Source organism: Trachemys scripta, chromosome 5 (genome assembly GCF_013100865.1).
Source record: "Trachemys scripta elegans isolate TJP31775 chromosome 5, CAS_Tse_1.0, whole genome shotgun sequence".
NCBI classification, from domain to species: Eukaryota; Metazoa; Chordata; order Testudines; family Emydidae; genus Trachemys; species Trachemys scripta.
The window spans coordinates 56,581,145-56,593,310 of NC_048302.1; the positions used below are offsets into that span (position 1 = coordinate 56,581,145).

Below are 12,166 nucleotides of genomic sequence, written 5' to 3' on the forward strand. Positions count from 1 at the left end.
CCAGGGTAAGCACCCTGGCGGGCTGGGCCAGTTTTATTTACCTGCTGACGCGGCAGGTTCGCCCGATCGCGGCCCCCACTGGCCGCGGTTCGCCGTCCTGGGCCAATGGGGGCGGCGAGAAGCGGCGCGACCAAGCGATGTGCTGGCCGCGGCTTCTCGCCGCCCCCATTGGCCCAGGACGGCGAACCCCGGCCAGTGGGGGCCGCGATTGGCCAAACCTGCCGCGCCAGCAGGTAAATAAAACTGGCCCGGCCCGCCAGGGTGCTTACCCTAGCGAGCCGCGTGCCGAATGTTGCTGACCCCTGACCTAGACCATTCCTGACAGGTGGTTGTCTAACCTGTTTTTAAAAGCTCCAGTGATGGGGATTCCACAACCTCTGTAGGTAACTTGTTCCAGTGCTTAACTATTCTTATACTTAGAAAATTTTCATAATGTATAACCTAAAACTCCCTTGCTGCAAACTAAGCTGATTACTTTGATTGATGACTGTCTTTGTTATAATAGCCTTTTACATGTTTTATGTCACCCCATCACCCTTCTCTTTTCTGCGCTAAACATACCCAGCTATTTCAAACTTGCCTGATAGGTCATGTTTTTTAAACCTCTATTTTTGTCACTTTCCTTTGGGCTGTCTCTGATTTGTCCACATCTTTCTTAAAGTGTGGTGCCCAAAACTGGACACAAGCACTCCAACTGAGAGCTCGTGAATGCTGAGTGGAATGACTACCTCTCATCATGTCTTGTGTACGATATCCCTGTTAATACTTCATAGAAAAATATCTGCCTTTTTTGTAATAGCCTCACTCTATTAACTCATATTCAATTTGTGATCCACTATAATCCCCAGATCCTTTTCAGCAGTACCACTGCCTAGCCCGTTATTCTCCATTTTGTATTTGTGAATTGCAACTGATTTTTTTTCCTTACAGTATTTTGTACTGAGGTGGAAACTTAGAAGATAAGAAATTATTCCTTTCCCTCTACTTCGAGATTTAGACAAGTAACACTGTTCTGAGTAATGGAATAAAGAATCTCTTATAGTGACTATTCTCTTCCCTGCCTCACCTACATCTACTTTTCAGATAAGATGAATTGGTTCACTGACAGTTTAGCTCACTATACAGTTTCAGAACAGGAAGGGAAAAGAAAGCCCCCTCTTCTCCAGTGGTATTTCATTCAGTTTCACATATGGTGGCTCTGGATCCGCTAGATAAGCTTTATTCAGCCTCTCAAACACCACTAAAATGACCACTTCTCAGATGACTAGTGAAAACTAAGGTGGTGGGACTGGGTCTGTGTTATAGCAACAGCCAAAGTCTCTCCTTTGTGAACGCAAATTGCAAATAGCCCTAAAGCAAGTTATAATTAGGTCCCTGTTTAAGAAAACTTTTCCTGGCACTAAAAAACTCTTGAGATGGGGCTGAAATTGAATTGTTCCCTTTTTGGGAAAAGTTATTGAGAAGGTGATGGTGAAAACTCCAAACTTGAATCCCTTCACAGTCTCAGGTTTCAGGGTAGCAGCCGTGTTAGTCTGTATCCTCAAAAAGAACAGGAGTACTTGTGGCAACTTAGAGTCCGAAGAAGTGGGTTGTAGCCCACGAAAGCTTATGCTCTAATAAATTTGTTAGTCTCTAAGGTGCCACAAGTACTCCTGTTCTTTTCACAGTCTCAGTAGATCTCAGCATGACATGGAGATTGTACTTACCGTATATACTCGTTCATTAGCCCGTTCGTTTATAAGCCAAACCCCCAAGATGGATAAGTAAAAATAGCAAAGACTGTATGACCCTTTCATAAGCCGACCCTATATTCCAGGGGTTGGACAATTTTGGCTCCCAGCCCATCAGGGTAAGCCACTGGCAGGTCGGGATGTTTTGTTTACCTGGAGCGTCTGCAGGCATGGAGTACTTCAACTCCCTGTGGCTGTGGTTCACCGTTCCCAGCCAATGGGAGCTGTGGGAAGTGGCACCACAGGTAAACAAAACAACAATGTATTAGATATTCAATTCAATGATTCCATAGAATTTAAAATCATTAAATTATGGTGTAGACCCGTTTATAAGCCAACTCCCGCTCTCTGACGCATCACTTTTTTACCAAAAATATTCGGCTGATGAACGAGTATTTACACTTCTACAGTTTACACTCTCCTTCTGGTGACAGACAGAGATTAGGTGTCCATTAGATCTTTCAGCAGCCTCTTACACATTTAGTTTATTTATCAAAAAGGTATTGTGTAAGGAGAAATCTGACTGGCTGTGTAAAAATTCCAATCTCTTGGTATCCACTGTAACCCAAACATTGTTTGGAACTAATTATTATAAAATTATATAAAAAATATTTTATAAAGGCATTTTAACATGATAGAGTGTGATTGTAGAGGAACTTTCACTTACAATGGCTGAAGGTACTTGGCCTCAGGCCTCTCTACAAATATAGCACTCCCACAACTCACAGGGAGTTACTACATATGTATTGACGTACATGTATAAAAATACAACATTTAAACACTAACTTCTATACACCTACTTATTTCATAAAAGCACTTCAAAAAATCTTATTTTTTTATCTGACATTTACATTAGTCGTCCCCCACCCGGCCTTCACTTCATTTGCTAATGATTTGCATTTTTTGGAGGGGGACACAGGGCAGGAGACAAATAGGAAAAATGTTAGGTTTATTAAGCCATTTCACTATGTTATTGTCATTGTAGGCTATAAAGAATTTCCTAGCATCATCAAAGCTCCAGAGAAAGCAATGAATGTTGCCTTACACTGATGTCAAGTGCAAGATCCTCAGGGTCAGGTAGGAGTCAGAATGAAAAGCATGTGAACCAGTAAGAAAGGGGGAAATTTATACATCTTCATCACTACGTGTTTTATGGGGACATTTTTAAAATTCTGTGCATTGATACCTATTTAGGAAGAGTACACTGTATAAATCTATGATGAACATCTTGAAACTTTGTAATTTTTATTAATAAACTCAGTCATAAAATTTACTACAGATGGAGGAAAAGGTGCATCATATTCTCAATTTTTAGACTAATAAAACTACATTTGCCCTGATAAGCAAAGCTCTTGGTGCTATTTTGTTTGGAGTTTTTTCTTGTTCTTTTTTTTTATTATTTAAAAAACAAATATTTTGAAATGCATTTTATAGCAAATGCCAAAGGGAACAGGTTAAAAATAATCATTTCTCTTTAAAGTAACTGTGTTTTAAAACAGAACAAGTACATATGTCACTTATCTACCAACAACTATACAGAGAAAGAATGTGGTTACTTCTTACAAGTAACATTAAAAATTCAGTTCAACCCTTCTCTTTCCTTCGACTCTGGATTCTAAAATGACATACTACAAGATAAAATAGTAATGCTAATATTGATAGTTTATCCATTACAGGTCAGCTAACTGTCCACTGGAACAGTTACAAAGCTGTTAGTTTCGATTTCACAAGGCCAATCAATACAGAGGCATACTGTTTCAATTTTGCCTGCATTGATTTTTTTTTTATAACACCCCAACCTTACAGCATTCATCTTTTTGAAAGAAGGAAGATTTGATTTACTGAAGAAAAATTGGAGAGAGCATCACAAAGATTTTTACCAGCAAGCCTGTGACACAGAAAAAAGATGAATGTCTCTAAGGCAGAGACGCCTCTTGCTTGAGGGCATCCATTAGAACACATTCAACCAATCTGAAACAGAGTTTCTTAAGCAACCGAAACCTGAGCCTAAACTCGGTCTCCTAAACTAATCAAAAGCATTCAGAGATCTTGATATACAGAGGTTCTCTTAAAAATTCCTAAACCTTATTGCTTCTAAAATAATTTATGTCTGCAGTTCTACCTTTGCATTTTTCTGAGAAGAGTACCACCCTTTTCCCCTCTAATACCAAGAATGAATTTCCATGGTACATTAGTCAGCCTATTAGAATGCAATGAAGGACGATATGAGAAAAGGGTAGTATGTCCTCTGAGACTTTCATCCAGTGTTCTCCATCATCTCTCCTCATCCTTCTTATATTCAGCCACTTTACTAGGTGTCATCTACATGAAAGATGATTTGTCTCCTGACCCAAATAAACACAATGCCTGCTCTATGCACCAGAAAAAAATTACTTCTGCCAGTCTGTTCATTTGTGTCCTCTTTCTTGCTTATTCCACCATTCTTATCAGGCTCTCTCAGTTTTCACCTGAGCCTCACTCCAGGTGACAGTAATGTATGGATGAACAGGTACTTGTCTGTCCCATTATTTCCTGAAATCTCTAAGCATTTGAAAAAATACAATGACAGTAAAGGGCACACAGATATCAGAGCTCTGTGAGAGGAATACTTTCTTTGCATGCCAAGGCAATAGCCAGAACTTCAAATCCAGTGGAGGAAAAAGAGCTTGCTTACTCTCTCTCATGTGGCAAAAGCTGGTACAATCTGGATATTAAGACACAAATTGCATTCAGGCAGGTCACTATGTGTCAAAAGATATTAGATGCCTGCTGTGAGGAAACAACAATTCACATCTGCTTCTGAGGAAATAATATTTTCATTTTCAGTTTTTATTGAATGGAAACTTTAGGGAATATGTCTGTATAAAGGGTATTAAGTCTAGCAAGTATAACATGTTCAAAATGGCTATAATCATCATTGTGTTATCCATAAAGCAGCAGATTTCATTTGGTCTCTTTAGATGGGATAAATTGGATTCTTTTTTCCCCGGCTTGCAGTTTTGTTGCAGTACCAGATGTTTCTCAAATGCCACATGCTGGGGCTCCTATACCGAATGTAGCACCTGACCTTCTCTATAATTGACTAAAAATATTGATGTAATGGCATGAGTCTGATTGTGATTTATTAAAACCACTGCCGATCCCAGGCCAGCTGCCAGCACTGCAGCCCACTGATCGTATGGCATTAGAAAAGCCATCAATATTGAAACAAAATAAATGACATTAATGGGAAAGTATTAGGCCTTCAGAGCCATGGCTACAAGCAATTATATGGATTCCAAAGGAGGATGAAAAACAAAATACCACAAACCAAATATTAAAAAGTACTACTAAGATTGATTTTACATGACAAAAAACTAGTACAATTCTTTAAGGGAAAGTAAAATAATGCTGTAAAACATTAATTTAACCCCTTTAATATAGCTTTTGATTAGGATGACAACCATTGTGTGCTTTTTTTTTTTTTTTTTTTAAAACAGGTTTATGGTGGGTAAATGCATTCTGCCTTCCTGATAAAGATTTTTTTCCCCTCTCTAATGCCATTTAAGTTTCTTAGAATTATGTTAAGTGTATTGCAAAGTGCATTATGTGATATTTCCATTTCACTGTAGATCATTATTTATTATAAAATAGAAATAATCATGTCCATATTTTCTACACTACATAATTTACAAGCTGATTATGCAAGCCTCACATGAAGAAAATCAGAGAATAGTTAACCCACTCTCTGAGTGCAGTACATTTTATCAATTACAGCTCCACCTATCTCGCTATACCAGTATTATCATGATGAGCAAAACACATCTAAATGGCAAAGAGTTCGTCATATTCCTTATTTAAAAGCCATTAAGGACAGAAAGTGTTTTAAGCTAAGGAACACAAACAACTGAACAAAACACTACGGTCATACTCTGAAAACTGAAGAGTCACTGATGTATGAAGAGACTCTGTTACAATCTTAAAATAATATGTTCATAGAAAGTGATTAACTAACCTACCTTTGCAGGAAATATTTAAGTGTGTAATTATTTTTTATTTTCTTGCAGAGCATTTTCATAAAGGCTTTCCATATTTAACACAGTTTGAGCACCACATTTTGGGTTTGTGGCTAACCTGTAATTCTAATACACTATAATAAAAACCTCAATATTAATAGTACTTAATATCTAATATCCTTCAAAACTTATTATGAAATGAGAAATTGTTGAACGTGAAAAAATTGTTTTTAATACAAGAGAGCTAATTGAGATTATTGGCAAAAAAATATATTCAATTTTTCACTCATTTCCTACCTCCACCTTTCATTGCATTGCATACAAATGACAGCATTTCAAGAGGCAAATGGACCCAGCGTGGTATGTTCTAGCCAAGACACATTCTGTTTATTTTTAAATCCTAACCAGACATTCTAGGATTTGAACTTTCATTTTAAATATTCAGCTGAAACTATCAGCTTGACTTGCGCAGAAACAATGAAACAGGTGTCAATGCGATAACTATTCCATCTGTGTAGAATTTCCCAAATGAAAGCAATGTAATTTTCATTTGGTTGTGTTTTGCTCTAATGTAGGAGTAGACAACGCAACATAGTAAAAAACCATTTTCCTCTTTCCTGGAGATGAGGGGTGCAACCTCTCTTCATAAATTTCCATTGGTCGGGTGTTAAATATTCCATTCCACGCTTCAATAACAGAAAATATTTTAGGGCATATGTATTCATGTATTTTCTGTTTTGTTTTTTTTTAAATAAATGATGCAGTTATACTGGAATTTGAAAAAAATCTGGAGCTCTACATAGTGATAAAGTTTAAATCCAACTGGGGAAGAATTTTTTTTTATTTTGTTATTGCTTTCACATATATGTTGCACTGATTCTCTACATTCAGGAAAGCAAATGTATTTTTACCATTTCAGATATGCCTCAGTAATGGTATTTAGAGAAGTCACTAAACTACAAATATTGCTTTGTGAGTAAACAAGACTGCTGAAAAAAGAAAAATGGATTAATCCCCAATTGTAGATAATGCATTGCTGAAGTAAAATCCTCTGTATCTTCCAAAATTTTTCTTTAAATATATATCTACTGTTTTACCATAAACAAAATTGTAATATGCCAGTTTTCCATTAGGTTTGACTTCATCTGAAGACATAATCCAAATCATCCCATCATATCTGAACAAAAGCCAAATCTTAAAGATCTATCTTTACCTTGATGCAGAATTTCCCCAGGCTCCGTGCTTGTCTGTCAGAATGTTGATAATTTTCTGTATTAGTTGGGATGCAGTCACATGATCTCGGAACTTGGCTGCTCTTATCAAATGATCACACATCTTTTCATCCTCTCGTTTATCTGCAGAATACTGGGCACACAGCGACTAAGAAAAATAAATAAATACTTTAATACTTTGCACTTCAACACCTTCCAGCCAAGAATCTTGAAGTACTTTACAATTAGTTTTACTAAGCCTTCAGAAATAAGAATTATCCCCATTTTACAGATGTGTAAACTTGAGGGACAGAGTAGTTACCTATGGTTACAGTACATTTATAGCAGAGCTAAATACAGAACTCAGATTAGTTATGTATTTTAGCCACTACACCATGTTCTTTTTAAAACATTACTAACCTGACAACACAGTAGATGATTTCAGAATAACCGATTCTATCACACTGCAAGAGTGTAGCTTTTTATAGTGCCAGTCTCAAAGGGGAGATCTTCAAAAGACACAGATAGCAGTTAGACATGCAACTTGCATTCTAAGTGAATGGAGGTTGGGCACCAAACTGCTATATGTACCTTTGAAGATCGTTCCCCTAAATAAAATCAAAACCTTATATACGCTATTTGGATAGTACATTACATATAGTTTTCTTGCTGGAAGTTTCAAAGAGGAAAAACACTGAATGGATATGAAGACTGAACTAGCTTTTCACTGGTAGGGGTGATTCCTCTAACCAGAAGGTTGTGATACATTAGCAAGCCAGTGTGGAAAGCTAACACTAACTTTATGTACGATAACTGTTGGTAAAAATATTCTGTTTTTCAAGGCTGTCAAAACGTAACACCATTAACAAAGACTAACTACATAAAAACTGAATGGTGAAAAACTAAAAACAAAAACTAAAACCTTTGCTTTCCTGGGTGTTTTTTTTTTTCTTTTTTCTTTATTTTCCTGTTAATGTGGTATCATGAAAGTCCTGCACCCCCAACTTTAAGACTTCCTGTTCCTCAGATTTCAACCTGGCAGTTCTACTGATTTCATATGCTAGGTAGACAAAGCACTTGAGCCTTTGTCAATGATTGGATTATTCTATTATCTAGTTAGTAGAAAGGACAAATGTTTATCCAAACAAACAAACAAGAAAAATTTCCTTTTGGGGGGCGGAGGGGAAGGGGAAGGAAGGGAGAGCAACCAGAGCAGACTTTAGAACAATTCTTCCAAGTTTAGGTACCAAGATATTAAAAATAAACAAAACCTATACACATAAAACAATAAGTTAGTTATGCCTTATGATACACATGAAGTAAAGTGCTTTTTAATCAGTCACTCTCTTTAATTGCAACAATTATGCAGAAAATGACTAAAATACATCCAATATATATAATGTAGATGTCAATGAAAATCTAAACCAGTGGTTAACAAGCATTTAATTTTACAGACACCCTTAAATGGTAAAAACAGTAAAAATACGCTGATAACAAATTCACTTGTAAATTCTCCATCTAGATTTTGCCTTTCACCTGTTCCCTAACTCTCCTATCACTCTTACAATGCTCACCTGATGAACAGAAATCCAGAAAGTGTGAACCATAAGCAGTAGAATTTCCAGTTCAATTAAACATTATCAAGAATCGTCTTTTGTACGCCTAAACCCAGCATCCCGCCAACGCCTCCCCACCAAAAAAAAAAAAAAGTTGGCTAAGTTATGACCACCTCTAAACAAGATTTTTATAGCTCCTTTTAAACACTGCTGTCTTTTCCAGTATATTAACCTATCCTGCACCCATGACAATTTTGAATTCTCTTCACCGGCACTTAGTAAATGTTTGATAAGCTGTTATATTTAAGTTGCTTGAAAGGGCAGAATTCTAAAAACAAGTGTCCAAGGTAAGCTAAGTAGTAAAGTGTTTTAAAGTGCTCTTTAATGGATCCTCCTTTACAATTTGAACAGCAACTTTTCATATCTGACATAAAATCCATATATATAAATCACATTAGAGGGTTACACTTTCCAGATTATCAATCTCTGTCTCTTTATGGAACATTAAAGTCACATTTGACCTTAAAAACATGATAAAATGGAAATCAAACGAGAACGTTTTGTAAAAGATATAATGAACTTGTACCTCTAAAACAAATCTCTTTCTGATGCAATTTTGAACACATTATTTATTAAATACCAATAATGAATTTAAGTGTGTAGACATGACATTCAAAAGAAGAGAGACAAGTGGCATTTCTTCCTCCTAAAACTTGCATTTACATAGGACAAAATAGCAATAGTATGTCACTAGCTTAAAATTAGTAAGATCTCTCTTTCAGCAAACCACCATGATGAATCTTTTTAAATTGAAAGTTTACTATTTCCCCCATAACCTGTTTGAAAATTGACAGGCTTTAACATGCAGAAACATCACAATTACAACATCACACTATGCAGGAATCTTAATTGCAACAAGCTCATTAACATTTTACATTATTACAATAAGATGCAGAAGCTGCTGCAGGTTTCTCAGATGTTTGGCACCTGCTCATGCAAAGTTGTTAACATCTGAAAAGTTTTGTCAGGAAAAATTCTCCAAATAAACCAAAAATTAGTGGGCTGTCAGGTCCTTAGCTGCCAGATTTGTGTGCACATTCTACTGTTTGTTCGATAATTTTAGTTTTAGAAATGTCGTGGGGAGGAGAGGGAGAACAAAGAAAATAAAATGTCATCAGAATATACATTAATTCTCCTTTGGCCTCTGAAATCTTACATGAAAAATTATCATTGGGAAAAGAACTGATCCTTCCTACCATGGTTCCCCTCCTCCTCCTCATGGCTTTCCAGACCCCTATTTCCCCAAACTTCCATGGCTACCTTCATGTCCCACAATGGCTTCTCCCTCATTACCTACCATCCTGTAACTGATTTCTCTCTTTGCTCATGTGCAGGTTTACTCTCTCAGCTGTTTAATGGCCACAGTCCCTCAGTGCCTGCCAAATACCTCTATCCCTTATTAATCTAAGCAAAGTTCTACAGAAGCAGCTTTAAGATAGTAGAGCAGAGAGCTGACTCCATGCATGAGACACAGGCAGACAGCAGGGGCTTTGGTGACGGGTCTGCTAAGTAGGTGGGAGAGATGCTCAGTTTTTAGAAAAAGTCTCTTCCACTACCACGCAGCCCTGGGACAGCAGCCAGGACCACAGTTACAAATATATTTTCAAAACCTGATAGTATCCTGGCTAAAATGACTATTGGCAAGTATCTACACTCAATATCAGGATCTGAGTTTGGAACAGCCTTATGTGTTGCAGAGTCTAGTAAAAACAGCTCAACACTTCAAATCTCAGTGTTGATTCCCATCAATTCCACCAGAAGCAGTTTGTCCCACCAAACTAGCTAAACCTCTACAAGTAAATCAGTTTTAATTTTTGCTTCTAACCATTCTCACTGAGGTAGATGCTACATAATTTCTACTCCTATTTAGAGAGTTTAAGAATAGAAAGAAGTAGCAAAGAGTATATGACTGATATTCTATGAGACCAATCTGTGAAATGTAACAGTTGTGTCATCTGGGATGGTTTAAACCTTAGGAATTGGCTAAGGAAATGATTCACTTGGTGCGGTTTCAAAGTTTGGGTTAGTTTTGAATTCTGAATGAAAGATTGTGCATCTGGAAGATACATTAATCTGAAGGTTGACATCTGCTCATGCTTTACATCTGAAGGGCTTCTGCCAGTTTCAAATTTCATATTATCCTGCACATGGTACCACAGAGAAAATCTCAACAAGAATCTACATGACCTGTAAGCAAATGGCCATATTTTCATGTTGAACATTAGTACTGGATTGATCAGCAACTTCACTGGGATCATTTGAATCATGGAGGGTGCATTTTCTAAGGTCTCCAGATGTCAGCATCCAAATATGGGGGAAACTGATACTATAGTGAAAAGTGTGGAGAGGTCTTGCCAAGCCACCTACTGAGACTGTAAATGCAACAAACTCACTCCACAACGCAGGCTTGCACCATCAGTTTAACTCAAGGGAGTTTTATTTTTCCAATGCAAACTTCTTTACTTTCATGGAAGGACAATGAGTCTCAGAGTCAGCTACCAGATGATTAGTGCACACAATAAAATTGAAGGGTTGTAATGCCTGTTAGGTTAATACTGTCTTCCTTCTAATTATCTAAAGGACATATGCTCACGTATGTCATGCCTTCTGAGACCCAATGAAATTGCCATTCTGGTGGTAGAGGAATAGTACTAAGTACCTCACCTCTTATTCCCATTCACCTTGCAACTGGAAAATGGAGAATTGATCGGTCAGGGATATGAGTGGTTTAGAAGAACTGCCAGGTTACAACATGAACCATGTGTCGATCACATGCACATATCGATATTCGATAAATTATTTTTATGTACATGTACCAATACAGTTACAATTCAATTACCTGAACCCCTCCTAACCAAAAGTATAGGTTACCTGAAGATCAGTTACATCAAAGGTATTTGATGCATATTTTGTTTTTATATAAACCAGCACATTTTGCAAATGTTCATCTTAAATAAGCTGGTTAAAGATTTTGTTTGCATGGAACCTTTTCTACAGTTCTACAAATTATTACACATTTACTTCCTCTGCTTTCTATTGGATAACCATTATGGTTGCAAACTATACTACCAATACATGTCCTGCAGACTTCTACATCATTGTATGTAATTAGACCGATACGTCTATGAGTAAATTAAACCAAGATTTCTACTTCCGTGAGCACTTTGGAGCTTGAAACATGTATTAAATGGTGTTTTGGGAACAGGTCCAATGTACGAACACAACAGCAATGGTTAGAGATATTAGGGGAGGATTTCCCAGCCATTGGTCCCAGCCATGGTGAAGCAGGAAATATGAAAGGAGAAAACCACCCTATGTACCTAGCTATAGAAAGGTACTGTGGAGAGGGGAAACAAATAGTGTATTTCTGTCATCAGGATGATTCCAGATATGCTGTTAAAAACAAATGTTATGGTGAATTAGTAGATCCTCCCTGTCTCTAGTTCAATCTAGGGGATTATCTGGTATTTTAAAGATAATTTTGTTTTTGGTTTATAGAAAAACATATCAAATAAAGCTGACTGTTAAAGATTTCCTATGCATGGTAACATTTGCATATGTATCACTACAATTCCTAAAATTACCATGTTATGTTTTACAAAAGCTACATCTAA

The 12,166-nt window shown here is 37.0% G+C and overlaps 1 protein-coding gene across 1 annotated transcript in view; it reads right to left on the reverse strand.

Annotated features, from left to right (window-relative positions):
* Positions 1-12,166, reverse strand: part of LRBA (LPS responsive beige-like anchor protein) — a 567,906-nt gene that overhangs the window by 323,758 nt on the left and 231,982 nt on the right. The window contains exon 37 of the mRNA XM_034771513.1: positions 6,939-7,105. Within this exon, the coding sequence (XP_034627404.1) occupies positions 6,939-7,105 (167 nt within the window). The remainder of the gene's footprint in view (positions 1-6,938; positions 7,106-12,166) is intronic.